The 16522-nt window shown below is 38.3% G+C and overlaps 1 protein-coding gene across 3 annotated transcripts in view; it reads left to right on the top strand.

The window, feature by feature from the left end:
• Nucleotides 1-16522, top strand: part of rnf130 (ring finger protein 130) — an 81120-nt gene that overhangs the window by 31626 nt on the left and 32972 nt on the right. For all 3 annotated transcript variants that reach the window (XM_036569294.1, XM_036569292.1, XM_036569293.1), the window contains exons 4-5: nt 10123-10373; nt 12083-12154. In XM_036569294.1, coding sequence (XP_036425187.1) covers nt 10123-10373; nt 12083-12154 — 323 coding nt within the window. The remainder of the gene's footprint in view (nt 1-10122; nt 10374-12082; nt 12155-16522) is intronic.

The following is a 16522-nucleotide window of genomic DNA, read 5'->3' as shown; positions in this document are numbered from 1 at the left end:
GTATTGTCCTACGTCACTGTCTGCTTTACCTTCAGTGCTCATTGTTAGCAGTACTGCTCAGTTTCTCTTTGCTCAGTACTCAGAGCGCAGTATGTTCACTTGAATGAAACAGCTTTGTTTGAAACTGTCCATACACGTTTCATATACAAATCACAGGTTTTTTTCTGTACACAACGGTCTATTCAAATGTACAGTGTGAGTCACCAAAGAACAAAATTTCTAAAATCACACAGTCTGTCTGGCTTTAGAGGACATTCAGCTACAACTCAACCAGCCAAACAAAAGGCTCCAACAAAATGTAAAACTTGGAATGGGAGTTCATCGGATACATTAGCCTCCAGTGTGATTCTTGCTGTCGCTGAACTACAGAGAATGTTGTTGAAAGAGGCAGATGAGGATCAAAACTATGAAACATATTTTATTTACAGCTGTACAGGAGTGATTTTCTGTACGCTGCTCTCCGCTGTAGCGCTACTCGATCCAAAGGAACTGATGCAGCATAGCTAGCTAATGCACTTAATTAAAATCAGCTAGATTTTAATGATTTAACTGTTAAGGTACATTACACTCATGTACGCTAACAACTTCTTAATTCTAAGTAGGTTACTCAGTATGCTATTGGACTCAAAAAATGTGCACTTGTGTTGTGCTTGGTTTGAAAAACATTAGTGTTGATGCATCCCTAATGATGATGATAATAGTAATATTAATAGTAGTAATAATAATAATAATAACAAGTTGGTCCTCAACATCAATAGAGGATAACAGTATATTGCAAATGTTATTTGAAACTGTAAAATATATCTAAATGTAGCATTAGCTAGTTTAATCTATCTTTCTGTCTTCTCTCCTCTGTCTGTGTTTCTTTATCTCTCTCTCTCTCCTTCTCGCCAGGTGCATAGGCATAGAAAGACTGGGTTGAGTGTTACCACGTGTCTCCACTTCCTGTATCAGACGTTTAAATTAAAACCTCTCTGCAAAGTTTTGTAATTGTGACTTTTGCATAAACGTCTGAAGCAGCAGCAGCAATAATTTTGTAGCAGTCGGCCACCAATACAAAAAAATATATCAAAAAAATATGTAGCGGAAAAACTGTTCTTGTTTCGCGTGAGAGGACGTGTGAATATGCGGTAACAACACAGCCTTATCTGATTAGCACCTGGTGTTATAAACCTGCTTCAACTTCAGGTTCTTGCAAACTTTGTATTGAAAACATTTAGAAAACTTTTAAAGGGAAATGGCACCTACTTAAAAAATAAATGCATAATTCAGTTAAATTCAAGTCATTCAGAGTGGTTTGGTGTGAAATGGTTGATTTGTAAAGACTCAGATTTCTTTACAGTGGTGGTGATAGGAACCAGGGGTCGCCATGACTACAACACAAATATAGACATTTTATTTACTATCCAGAACCACCAGTGAACCTACATGCATCTTCTGAGTTTTATATAGAATGTTGATGATGGTGAAATAGTGGACTATTTTGCCTCAGCATGTATTCCTCCACCATGAATGGACTTTAACCAAAATCTCTCAAAGCTGTCATAAAACAATGTTTCAGACATCAGACAGTGTATTCATTGCCATTTCATATAATAACTTTCTGTAAGGGCTTTTAGAGGTGGATGTCTGGTTCCTATCACCACCACTGTGAACAATGATGACTTTTCTCCAGAGCTGAGCATTTCACACCAAACCATTCTGAATGACTTTGTTTCTGTGGTAAACATTCATTTATGCAGAAATTTTGAAATATTGAGGCAGTTTTTTTTAACAATCAGTATGTAGGTTGATGTCTGACACTGAATAGATAACCTGTGGCATATTTAGTCAGCGTGTACTGAGTTAGCAAGAAAGATGGATGAAAAGGACAGGAAGGAGTGAGTAAAGGAGGAGAGAATGGAGGGATGGCAGTGAGGGATAAGGGCAGGGAGGGGCCATCAGGCTGGATCGATGGTGAGGGTAAATATAGCAGGAGAACATCACTAATTCACTACGTCCTTTACCCTCACCAGCGGGAATTCTCTAGCCAGGGTGGCTGCTGCTCCCACCCAGCATGGAAAACTGGAAAACACAGATTTATTTTAGACACTTGTGTTTATTTGGTTTGTTTTTTTTCTCCAATGTTTTTGATTTTCCTTTTTAAGCGCAGATAGAGAACAGTCTGAATGTTTGCTCTGAGGATTCCTCAAAAGGCACAGATCCGCAAATGAATGAATATATGAGTGACTGAGGATTGGAAAGCTCTAAAATCTAAAGAACTAGTATGTAACTGTGGTGTGCTAATGGACTGTGATCTTAATTTTTGGCAGTCATGTCAAAGCAGTTACTAAATCAGCTTTTTATTACCATAAGAACTTCAACAAGATCAGAGATTTTCTGACTAAAGCAGACCTGGAGGATTGATCACTGTAATGGTCTAACTGGATCCCCTAAAAAGACGATCAAACAGCTTCAGCTGATTCAGAATGCAGCTGCTAGCGTCTCACTAGGAGTAAAAGAAGGAACACATCACCCACCCATTCTTAAATCCTTACACTGGCTACCAGTCTCTTCTAGAATAGACTTTGATACTATTACTGGTCTATAAATCGCACAGTGGTGTAAGAACAGCATATTTATCTGACATGCTGCAGCGATATGAGCTGAGCAGAACTCTCAGATCTTTAGGATCTAGTCAGTTAGTCTTGCTGAAGGTGAAGAATGGAGAAGCAGTTACTATGCTACTTTTAAACGAAACCAATTGACAGACAGCATTAGAAGAGCCCAAACACTGGACACTTAAATCCAGCCTGAAAACGTTCCTATTTGAGCAGCTTTCAGCTCAAACACTGTTAGCTTTACTACACTATAATGGCATTTATATTAACCTTGTTTAATTTTTTCATTAGATTTTTAATTTAATGTTTTTCTTCTCTTTTAAGTCTATCATTTATAATCATGCTTTAATCACATTTTCATTTCTATTCTTCAACATCTGTTTACATTTTAATTTGAATTATGTTTGTATTTTCTCATCTGTAAAGCACTTTGAATGACTGCAGTGTATGAAAGGTGCGATATAAATAAACTTGCCTTGTCCTTGCGTGTGTGTGTGTGTGTGTGTGCGTGCGTGTGTGTGTGCACGTGTGTATGCGTGTGTGTGTGTGCGCATGTGTGCGTGTGTGTGTGTGTGCGCGCGTGTGTGTGTGTGTGCGCGTGTGTGTGTGTGTGTGTGTGCGCGTGTGTGTGTGTAGAGCCAGCCACCTTCATTTAATCATTTAATTTACAGGCAAAACAGCCATTACATGCAAGTTCATTTTTTCTGAATACAAAAGAGAAGAACATTTGCAAATCAAACAGAGAAGCTGCTGGTGTTCTCAAAACAATGAATTGACCACCCAAAACTCAAAGTGAGTCTCCTGAAAATAATGGCAGCTGTAATAAAGGTGAAGAGTGACACACTGAACACTGATATTGCTATTATGCATTATATGGATATAATCTAATATTATATTTAGTTGTTAAGGCTTCAGTAAAATGTTCTGTTTTCCTGACACTGAAAAATGAATAACTTGTACTAAATGACTGTTTTGACTGGAAATTAATTAAATAATTTGCCCCACACAAATAATACCTGCTCTGTGGTTTTGATAAAGTGGACAATGAGTGTAGATACAAGGAAGTGGTTTTAATGGGGTTTTGTGTTTGTGTGTGTGTGTGTGTGTGTGTGTGTGTGTGTGTGCGCGTAACTGAGGCAGATGGAGTCAGTGTTAGTGAAAACTGAATGCTGCTGGAGGAAACAGGTGGATATCAATGTCTGAGATATGTGTGCATGAGTGAGATGATTTCCAGTCAAAACAGCTGTAAAGCACAAGTTATTCATTTATTAGTGTCAAGAAAACAGCAGAAAACACGTTCAACACATATTTAACAGGAAAAAAAAACATAAGCTTCTACACTAAATCTAATATCAGCTGTTTGAGTGTTCAATGTGTCACTCTTTGCGTTTATTGCAGCTTCTATTCTTTTCAGGAGACTCACTTTCAGTTTGTCAAAGAAATCTGCAGACACACCTCCAAAGATCAGTCTTAGAAGCTGGTTGATCCTCAAAGGTGTCACTAGACGTAAACTACACAGCTACTACTCCATTTAGGCAAATGTGATGGTCGTCAAGCATGTTTACTGCATTAGAATTGACGCAGACAGAAGTGTTGTTGTTTCGGTTGGCACTGTGGTCAGTTTTATTTACGGACTCCATAGATGAACAGTAGAAGCCGCAGTCCTAAATCTGATAATTGAAAACTACCGAGAGATGCTCAACCTGATATTGTCTTTAATTTAGAGAGAAGTTGACTCATGGAGAAGCTTAAGCTTGCTCATGTCTTGTCTCAAATCAGGCTTTAAGACTGCAGTCTCGTTCTGCTTTTGTGGTTTAGATCACTAATGGCAGCATTTCTACCTTCTACCTTTTGTGGATGTGTTCAGTCTCAGAAGTGAGGTCTGAGAGTGTATGGTATGTCTTTGAAGTGCGTGCGGCTAAATGTTAGGTTATGACTTACTCAGTTAAAAAGGATAAGGCGCACTAGCCTGAGACTGCATGGGGTGAAGGTGCCTTATGCGCATCCATGCAATTTTGCATAGTCTTTCTTTTCTCTCTTTCTTCCCTGCATTCTTCAATCCCCCCTGAAGCTCTCTGTAAGCTCAGAAGGCTTTGGGCTCTGAAGGCTTTGGGCCCAGGCAACGCTCGGTCAGCGTTCTGCAGGCTAAAGGGCACCTTGGTGGGGGTTTCCACTCCAGCACACTAATCAATAACTGAATGACTTAACCTTTAGAGACAAGAGCAGCAGATAATGAATAAAACAACCGCCTTAGAGAAGGTAATGATAGCTTTATGTCAGGCTGTAGCTCACATTAGAAGACGTCAATAGTTTGCTAGTGTTTCTGTCTTCTGAATTATCTCTGTCTTCTGATCCTGTTCATGTCCAGTTCTTCCCATTTAATATTTAAAGGCTATAAATGGTATATTAAGGCCTGTCTACTGTTGTGTAACTTGTTTTACATAATTATGTAGTTTTCTGAAAGTATCTATCCACAGATTCAGCACAACCATAGACAGTCAACCATAAACGACCTCTCCTGTACACTAGAATAGGAGATATTAATCCATAAACAACCTCACTAAACCTTTCCATACACTAGAATAGGAGATGTAGTCCACAAACAACCAAACAACCTTAGTAAACACTTCTGTACACTAGAATAGGAGATATTAGTCCATATACAACCTCAGTAAACACTTGTATACACTAGAATGAGAGATATTAGTCCATAAACAACCTCAATAAGCATACCTGTACACTAGACTAGGAGATGTTAGTCCATAAACAACCTCAGTAAACACTTGTATACGCTAGAATGAGAGCTAGTAGTCCATAAACAACCTCAATAAGCGTCCCTGTACACTTGAATATCAGATATTAGTCCATAAACAACCTCAATAAGCGTCCCTGTACACTTGAATAGGAGATATTAGTCCATAAACAACCTCAATAAGCGTCCCTGTACACTTGAATATCAGATATTAGTCCATAAACAACCTCAATAAGCGTCCCTGTACACTTGAATATCAGATATTAGTCCATAAACAACCTCAATAAGCGTCCCTGTACACTTGAATATCAGATATTAGTCCATAAACAACCTCAATAAGCGTCCCTGTACACTTGAATATCAGATATTAGTCCATAAACAACCTCAATAAGCGTCCCTGTATACTTGAATAGGAGATATTAGTCCATAAACAACCTCAATAAGCATACCTACAATGAGTGTAGACCCTGTATACTTGAATAGGAGATATTAGTCCATAAACAACCTCAGTAAACACTTGTATACGCTAGAATGAGAGCTAGTAGTCCATAAACAACCTCAATAAGCATCCCTGTACACTTGAGTATCAGATATTAGTCCATAAACAACCTCAATAAGCATCCCTGTACACTTGAATAGGAGATATTAGTCCATAAACTGCATCTGTAAACACTTTTATACACTACAGTAGGAGATATTAGTCCATAAACAACCTCAATAAATACTCCTATACACTAGAATAGGAGATATTAGTCCATAAACAACCTTAATAAACGCTCCTGTACACTAGAACACGGTGTGATATTAGTCCATCAATAAGAGCCAAAATGTGTATATTTTATTAGTCTATATGCCACCAACAAAGTTGGTGGTTTAAAACTGATATGTCATCTCGGTCAGAGCAAAACCTCGTATCTCCTTTCTTGCTGTTTTTCAGTTTTTGACATAATTTGAAAATGCCTGTTGCCCTTTACATTGTAAATTTTATGATGAATGGACAAAAAGAAACGGCCCAAAATTATTTGGAAAAAAAGTCTGGTTCCATTGACTTACCTTGAAAGTAGCAATGTGTGTGTGTGTGTGTGTGTGTAAAAGAACAGAACTGCAATGCAGGAGAAACTGTCTTTTCTAAAAATTGTGGTAGTTTAATGAGGGAAGGAAATGATCTACATCGGCAAACTGGAGCTTTATCAGGGGAAGTGGCAATTAGACAAAATGTAATCTTTCAACATTTTACGGTATGCGTAAACATATTGAAATGGAAAATATAATATACATCTTTCAAAATATGAAATTATTTATGCTTAACGTTACTTATGGTGTCACATATATTGCTGTTTTGAGCACATTGTGGATATCATCAGTACATAAAGAACACCGAATAACTGCACGTTAGTAATGTTTAGCATTTACTGCAACATTAAGTAAAAATAATTGTGCTCATTCAGTTTTGTGATAGTATCTTCTTTCTGGTCTGTTCCAAGTTATCAAACATCAGAAAACCTAAATATCATATTGCACACCTTGTATCAAGGAAATGTCCTATATGAGGTATTGTTAGATTAGATTTTTTGCTGTATCATCCACCTCCAGCATGTAGATCTACTGAACGTCCAGACATTAAGTACATATTAAGATATTAAACTGTCAGCATTACTGACAGTGGAGTTTATCTCCTGTTTGTCAGAAACTCTTGACATTTCAGGACACAAACGTTGCTGTACTTTCCCTTCGCTCTATGACAAAGACCTTAACCGTATCACTGCAAACGCTCTCATCTGAGATGACTAAGACTTGTAAAATCACCCCTCCTCACCGGCATTTCTGTCACTCTGATGGGAATAAAACCTCCACGGTAATCGTTTACTGGCAGTCGTCAGCTGTCTTGAAGATTAGATGTGATTTTGAGATGAAGTGCTTAAAAAGGAGTGATTCTGTGACTAAAATCCTGAACTTAACCACACCATCCTGAACTCATACCCAGAAACACACCCAGAGTGTCTCACTCTGACTACAATAGCGCGTATTGTTGGGAACATTCTGATAATCCTCTGTTTCAGAACGTAGTCGTCTGGCTGCCTCTGTGTTTGTGTGATGTATAAAGCTGTTGTTTTCGGATCTAAAGCTCAGGACAAACTGCAGCATCGCTGGTCTGCCCTGACAGTCATTAGCGTGACATTATCTGGCTGACAGAGCTTTAGTTAACCACCTCCTGTAACCTCACCAAGTTTCAGACAGAAGCTGACAAGCTTAGAATGCACTAAGCAGCACTGTAAAAAATTGTGTTTTAACTTAAAAAAGTTAGTAACCTGGTTGCCTTAAACATATAGAGTTCATTGAACTTCTTCTGTTAGTAAGTTAACAGAATAATAATCTGTGTTTTACATTTTGTTATTATTTGAAGCTCAATGAACTCAAAATTGTAAGGCAACTTAGCTTTTTAAATTAAAACGTTGAATCATTTTTTACAGTGAACGTATCTCTCCCTTTAGCATTGTTGATTAATTTAATGTCCTAGCTGTTACATTATAGTTAAGCTATACTATTTGGATTCCATTAAGATCTGTGTGACCTTAGGCACAATTTAAAATAAGCAAACACTTCTAGATTAGAGATACTAGTCCATAGACGACCTCAAGTAACACTCCTATGCATGAGGAGATATTAGTCCATAAACAACCTGAATAAACACTCCTATACACTAGAATAGGAGATATTAGTCTTTAAATAACCCCAAGAAACATTCCTATACGCTAAAATGAGACATTAATCCCTAAACAACATCAGTAAACACTTCTATATACTAGAGTAGGAACTATTAGTCTATAAACGACTTTTAATAAGCAGTCTTAGAAAGCAAAATATGAGAGATTAGTCCATAAACAAACTCAGTGAATGCTCCTATACACTAGAATAGGCGATATTAGTCCATAAACGACCTCAATTAACATTCCTATACACAGAATAGAAGATAGTAGTCCTTAAACAACTCCAGTAAACACTCTTGTACACTAAAATGAGACATTAGTCTCTAAATACCATCAGTAAACACTCCTATATACTAGTGTAGGAAATATTGGTCTATAAACAACTTTAATAAGCAGTCTTATTAAAGATACTAGAATATGAGATATTAGTTCATAAACAACCTCAATTAACATGCTCATGGTAGAACCTCTGTAGAAGATATTAGTAGCCTTGATTGTTTTCGTTTTATAAACAAATGTGAAATTTTAAGACGATGTGGTGTCAGAAACCACATAAGCAAACCTATTTGCGATGGCTTAACAACTAGATATGGTTTGAGGCAAGCATGTGTTGATTTAGGCATGTAAATCAACTTTGACATGAACCTCAATAGTGGTCTAGTCTTGACGTCCTGGAGTGTACTGTACTAGGTCAGTTTGCGTTTCCGTGCAGCAGATTGAGGGTACAAAGCTCTTCATCTAGACTTTGGTTTACAAGAGCGTTGTTTATTAAGGCTACGTCACCTGTAGTGCTCCTGTTCCGCTCTGAGTACAGACTGTGCTCCTCTGTCACCTTTGAAAAGTGTTTTGTATCGTCTCTGTCCCCTGTAATTCATTCCCAGCCTCTGCGGTGCTACCTGCTGCTAGATAGCTGCCAAAGCAGATTTGTCAGCGTCGTATCTCAGCTGTGACCGTCAGGAGCAGAGACTCAATCATTGGCAGTGACCGATTTAATGTTCCAATGTGCCATTTCTGGATCACATCAAAGAATACTGCCTCAAAGAGACGTCATTACGGCACGTCGGCCTTCCAGACTAAATCACTGCGAGCTTGACAAACATTCAAACGTGACCAGCTTGGGTCAAGGACACATTTGATAGAGTTTCAAGCCTGCGTTGTGGCGTCGAGGCCTATCAGCTGTTTCAGGAGAAGCTGTCTGGGATAAATTACTCTCAAATTGAAATACTAGCTTGGAATAATGCACTCAAGGACGAGGCCTTATCGAGCACAGATGTTCACCCGGCTTGGACTTTATCTATTGTTATGACCTGAAGATATGTTTAGGGTAAGAGTCATAACATGTTTAGGCTCGTCCAGGATAAAAAGCTCCAAGTGTTGAAATAAGAGTGTCAAATTTATTACATAATTGCATGACCACAGACATATAAGCTCATTGCTATTGTTTATGCCGACCACTATCATTTTCTGTTGTTGTTAGCTTTCATAATTGTGTGCGTTGCATGTGTTTTCATCTGCTGACTTGAGGCAAATATATGTAAATAAATAAAAAGCATAAAATGCATTTGTTGAGATTTATTGAGTCATACAAAAACACACTTTTAACTTCTAATGCTATAGCACCTTTAGAGGTCAGCAGTGAGTAATGTTTGCTTATTTGATATTTGTTATAACGCCTTTAGTTTCCCAGTTGTTTAAAGTTTTATTCTATTGCCAGGACATTGAGTTCAAATCCTGCAAATTCAGTGACCAATAAAGTCAGTAGTTATTGTTAATGTTTTTGCAGATACCGATAAAACTGTTGGTTGTCAGTATTGGCCAATATAATCAGCCCACTGATGTCACCCAGGCTGTAGTTCAGAGTTGTTTACTTTAAAAAATAGAAGATAGTTTATACTTATACTTTTATAAACACTTTTTGGTCACTCCAGAAGTCCATATGTCGCTTCATAGTTTTGCTGTCTTCGAGATAATCTTAAAATGCGTGAAGCAATAAAAAAACATTAGGTATATAAACCTCTACTAATAAAGAGATTTTCACTCAGTTCCTCTGGTCTTCCTGCAGGAACCGGAGACACAGTAGCCGTGATGATCACAGAGTCGTTTGGGAAGGAGATCCTGTCTATGCTGGAGCGGAATGAGACGGTGTTGGTGTCGGTGATGGTGGGTCAGCGCGGTCCGGCCAAGAACATCAACCGCGGATCCCTGGTGTTCGTCTCCATCTCCTTCATCGTCCTGATGATCATCTCCTCCGCATGGCTGATCTTCTACTTCATCCAGAAGATCAGAGACACCAGCGCCCGGGACCGCAGCCAGGTACCACACACACACACATACACACACACACACACACACACACACACACACACACACACCACTCCTCATGGATCTATATGTATGTATGTTTACAATACTTCAATAACCTTAGTGTATGTTAATGTAAGATATTTGTATATACACATAAACATGTATATGTATATAATGTAAGATATATGTATGTACACAGTCATACGCAAATGTGTTAACTCTGCCTGACAAATTACGTGTTGATTTTCTAATAAAAAATATATATAAGAATTAAAGAAAAACTTAACAAATAATTCTAAGTGAATTTAATTTTCTTAGTAATAATAATTAACTCATCCTCTTCATAGGGCACACTCAAATCAAATATGTGATTTCTGCACAATTTAGTGCCCAGTTTCTATTTATTTGTTATATATACATGCATACATACATAAGAGCTTTCTCTGTTCTCCCTGATGTGTGGTGTGTGGTCTAGGTGACCTTCAGTCACTTTGTGTGAGAGATGTGTGTGTGGGAGTGTGTGTGTGTGATGCAGTAATGGTTCAGACTGTTCAGTTCATGAAATCTTAATGAAGGAGGTGTGTGGGGGACAGGGGAGTGGGTGTGGGCTCTGCCTTCTCAGCATCTGCTTCCTGTCTGTTATACATACACACACACACACACACACACACACACACACACACACAAATCCTGATTGCGCTGTAGTGTACTGACCTCTTTCAGCTCCTCTATATGACCTATATGATTGGTTCCTTACATAAATAGGTCACCATGTTGATTTGATATGTAGTTATTATTGATTTGATATGTAGTTATTATTGATTTAATATGTAGTTTATTATTGATTTGATATGTAGTTAATACTGATTTGATATGCACTTCATCCTCTCCAGTGTATTGACAAACTCCGGAGTCTGACTCAGAACCCACATACAGAAGCCGTGTTCGTCCTATGACCCAACAAATATTTTGTGAAGTGAAGTAAGACAAACTCTTCAAAATGGGGCCTTCATGAAATTTCAACCCTTTCTCCACCTCTGTTTTTCAAAATCCCCACATAATTAAATGGTTAAGATGTAAACAACGTCATTCAGAGTAGTTTGGTGTGAAATGCTCCATTCAAGACAAACTTACTGAGTCAGAGTTGTTCACAGTGGTGGTGATAGGAACCAGACGTCTACTTGTAAAAGCTCCCTCACAAAAAGGTATTACATGAAATGGTAATGAATACGCTGCCTGATGTCTGAGACATTGTTTCTGCGATAGTTTTGAGAAGATTTTGGCTTTAAATCAATTCATGATGGAGGGATACACTATATTACCCTCATCAACATTACACACATATGACTGTTTACATTGTCAGTGCAGATTCTTACTTTAGGAAAAGCTTTTCTTTCTTTCCTTATTTAAAATAGTGATGTATTGTTATATATTGTCAAGGAAAATTTCAAAACAAACATCTGAAAAGGTCAGCAGTGCAGACTTAATAAGACACTATGTAATTTCATATGCATTGATGTAACTGTGATATAAATTTAACGTGATATTGTCCAGGCCTAGCGCTCCACAGCTGAATGACAACACGGGGTCTATTTTTAAACATTGCGTGGTCACTGCTGTTTCATTCTTAGGCTAATTGAATTTACAGTACATTTGTTTGATTCATGCTCTCACTCTCTCTCGCTCTCTCTCTCTCTCCTGCCATCTTGTTTCTATAGCGACGACTTGGGGATGCTGCCAAGAAGGCCATCAGTAAGCTGACCACCCGGACAGTAAAGAGAGGGGACAAGGTGAGCGCTCGTTTTTTTTTTTCCCAGCTTCAGTTTTACTCACCGGCTTCATGAGCCCAGAATGTTTCACGGCATCAGACTGATTACCATCAGCTCCACTCCAAAACACTGCACTTTAATCTGTGATCATCAAATACATGAAAGAAAGCAAGAGGAACAGGACAGAAAACACATCAAAGATATTCAGTCAAATGTTTTTTCTGTTTTGATGAAATTATGTAGAATGTTAGTGATATACAAATACATTTACAGTGAATTACTATACAAATAATGTATAAAATGAAGAACAGATGCATAAACATTTAGAGAGTGTTGCTTCACCTAAAGAAAGATAAAAAAGAAGATAAATACTGAGTGTCCACACAAATTTACTAAGCTGTACAGCACTTATTTTAAAGTAATTCACAATAATGCTGAATTTTAAACTGATTGCTGTAAAGTCATGTTATATTATTTGAATTTCACAAATTCAGTCAATAATGTTAAACATGTCAACCCATATAATGGAAAGAACAAACAGTCCATGCATTAAAAGTGAAAATAGTTCAAGTTATAGCATTGCATTCACTCCCCAATCCATACAGTCCATGTAGAGAAACAAAAACAGCAGCCTAACCCGCCCATTTATCCTACAGCAGTATAGGCCCCGCCTATTCAGCCTATAACAATATAGGCTCCACCGGTTTGGCCTATAGCAGTGTAGGCCACACCAATTCAACCCATAGCAGTACAGGCTCCACCTATTTGGCCTACAGAAGTTTAGACCCTACCATTTGGCCTACAGATGTTTAGCCCCTACCATTTGGCCTACAGCAGTTTAGTCCCACCAATTCAGTCTACAGCAGTTTAGCCCACCTGTGCAGTCTACAGTAGTTTAGCTCCACATGTTTACACTGAAGCAATAAGACATATTGCTTTTTGGATGAGGCACAAAACAGGACACTACAGTTACAACGTCAGTAACACTGGATGCTTGTCCTGGGTTCTGCGCCACTGAACTGAGTGTGTCCCTTTAAAGAAGTCAAATGAAGGGCAGTCCAGATCGTCCACCTGTAGAAGAGAGTGACAGTCCAGGTGTTTGCTGAGGCAGGAGGTTTACTAGAGTACACAGCTGTTAGAGCAGAGAAAGAAAGAGGGGGAGGGAGAGTGAGAGAGAGAGAGATAAGACAAGACAGAAGAAGAGTGAAAAAGAGGAGAGGAAGGAGATTAAGAAAGAACATGAAGTGAAAGAGAAAAGAAAAAGAAGAGAAATCAAACAAGAAAGAGAAAGAAGATGAGAGAGGGGGAGAAAGATGGACAGAGAAGTGGAAAACAGAGAGAAAGACCAAGGGAGAGAGATGGAGAGAGAAAGAGAGAGTAAAACGAAGGAAAGAGAAGTGAGAGAGAGGAGAGAAAAAATGAGAAAGGTAAGACAAAAAGAATGAGAGAGGAGAGAGAAGAGAGATAGATGAGAAGTGAAAGAGATATATATATATATATATATATATATATATATATATATATATATATATATATATATATAAATATATTCCCCCCTTTCTGGGAGAAAGATGGACAGAGAAGTGAAAGAGAGAGAAGATGGAGGGGGAAAGAGAGAGAGAGAGCGAGAGAGAGAGAGAGAGGGTCAGTCAGTGAGTGCTGCTGAGCAGATTGTGGTCAAGGTCAGGCTGGCTTTGATCATGAATAAAACATCAGCAGCCTTGAGAGAGCGCAGTAAGAAACTGAAACCGCCCCTCTGAGAGAGAGATTTATAGCATGTATGTAAGTTACTGTATCTGCAGTAAAGTGCGGGAGGTGTTGATTGAACAGCTGCTGTCTGAAGCTCGGTGATGATGATGATGGGTATGTTGGTGTCATGGTTACACTCAGACGCTCTATATCACTCGCAGCAGGTGTCTGATGGCTCCATTTGCCAAGGCTGAAACTTCATCACTTCTTCTTTGACGGCGTTCATGTGCAGTCTAGGCCTGGGTGACGGGGCGATGTAATCGGATATCACTAATAATTGACGGCTAACACGATGGAGATGTGTGAAGGGTGATAATCACCTTGTTGGAAAAGAGAACTGAGAGAGAAGTACAGAGGACCAACCGGGGTTCACATTCCTTTAAGAAGTGTGCGCGTGTCCCCAAATAGTCAATTTTTTCTGTTAGGCTATCTTCATACAGCAGGTAAAAGTGGCCCTAATCTGATTTTCTCTCCAAATCCAATTTATTTTGTTTGGCTGTTCACGTTATCTTTTAAATGTGACCTTTTTGCAGCATTAGTCTGAACAGATCACACTTCTAAACTGACCCGTAGATGCAAAAGAACACTGCTTCACTTTGCTTCATGTGGCACGTTCATCCAGAGGTAAACAATCCTAACTGCCAACGAACGCCAGTTGCTCCTGGAGCTTGCCAGCATTACAGGAGCGATCATGAAGCTTCATTGACTGACAGCTGGGTGCATCACCCACAATGTGTTCTAATTTTTTGTACAGAAACATCACCCCAAATGTTTATGAGGTCTCAGCAGCATGAAATTATGACAAATGTTATAACTTTACCACACAGCTTCACTTTCTACTCATTTTTCTTTACATTAACTTTAGCGTGAGTCAGTGGTACCGAAAATGCCAATCTGCTTTAGAACTTCAGCTTCAGTGTGACTCGCTGCAGTACAACCACTGAGCTAATGTGGCTGGGTTTTACTTTAAAGCAGCTAAGTTGAGCTAAGTTAGCTCTGACCTGAAGAGAAAGTTCCCCTGATCGCTGTCTATGGCTGCGATACAGGATCAGACAAAGAGTAATAGTTAATATTGAGGAATATGTACACATAATGTGCTGTTTAGCTCCGCTGTTAAAACACTGAGTTATAACAGGGCCTTTAAAAGGCTGCAGTAGAGTAAAACTTCCTACTGTCTTTGCCATGTGTGATTTAGTGAGTAAAATTTACAGTGTTTTCCATACAGTGTAAGTTTCCCTGGAAATGCCACTATAATGTACAAGACATGGGCGTTGCTTTGGAAATTACTTGCTGTTAAAAATTTCTCCACTAGGGAGCTCAGTTTGCATGCAAGTTGCTATGAACACACACCAGAAGAAGCTCACGATGCACGTTTGCAGTAACATATGCTAAAACGACAGGTGAAGTAGGTTTCAAAAGATTCTTATTCTATTATTTAATATCTGGCCTGTTATAGAATAGAAAGTAGGTCAAAGCTGCAAGGGTAAAATCGATAATCACAAGATTTCTTTGACCAGAAAATATCATGCTAATTATTTTTAGATATCGTAAAGACCTGATACAGTGTTGTAAGTAACATGGTACAAAGTGGCATGTAATGTGTGATTGTCAATTTTTCAACTTTTTTGTTAGCATAAAACATGTATTTTCTGTTTTCTTAAAGAAAATGGAAAGATCTAAAATTTGAAGAGTGTGGTCTCCCATAGATTATTGATGATTAAACTGATGAATTGATGCTGTTAAGGCTGTTTTTGCTGTTCTGTATTGACAGTGTTCAGTAGAAACATTTGAAAAATATCTGAAATAAAAACTCTGTAAATGTTCCAGATCTGTCTGTCAATGTAAATGGAACCTCTCTAAGCTTCTCTCCTTCATCATGGAGATCTTTATTCATCACTTTTATATCAGCATGATTAGTTGATTGGACAGATTGTTGGCTGAGTTCACAGAGCTCCCTGAGGTTGTGCTGCACTAATTGGATTCAACAAATATTCACACATCGTAATTCTATTTTGACAACCCTCGAGTGTCACCAGTCTTCAGATGGTCAGTGTAGGTGTAGCAGTTCAGGAGTGCTGTCTCTATTTGTGGATGTGTAGAGCATGTTTGATGGACTTGCTAAGCTTGTAGGTCTATTTTTGAACCCGTTGCCCTTTACTCAGTGTTCTCTAGTTTTCTGCAGCTGTGGAGTGAACAGGGCAGTTTCAGTTTCACTGCATACTTACAGACAGGACTGAAAAGGCAGTCAAGGTCACGGTTTGTTCCTTTGTTTGAGCATTAAGGCAACAAATCAAGTTTAAACTTTTCCAATAGCTCATTAGCAGTTTGAAGTGTCAGACTCTATAACACAAAAACCCACCAATTTCCCTCAGCATATATATTTGAATAATGAAAAATGTTTTTTTTTATATATTTCTCTGTGTTGCTAATCTTTATGCTACAGAATTTTTAGCCTGTAACACCAGTGTTTTATGTACAATAGCAAGTCTACAGTGCTATGTTAATTTTGGCCGAAGCTCTTTTTTTGTATTATTTTGTTGTTTTTTTATTTTATTTTTTTTGGTCCCCAAAGTTTACCCATTATCCACTCATTAACTTACTCAAATATCAAAATGACTTCAAATGCGGTTGATGCTAGAA

The sequence above is a fragment of the Colossoma macropomum genome, unplaced genomic scaffold (genome assembly GCF_904425465.1).
Source record: "Colossoma macropomum unplaced genomic scaffold, Colossoma_macropomum, whole genome shotgun sequence".
Lineage (NCBI taxonomy): Eukaryota > Metazoa > Chordata > Actinopteri > Characiformes > Serrasalmidae > Colossoma > Colossoma macropomum.
The sequence above is the reverse complement of the archived record's forward strand: the minus strand, read 5'-3'. Positions and strand labels throughout refer to the sequence as shown.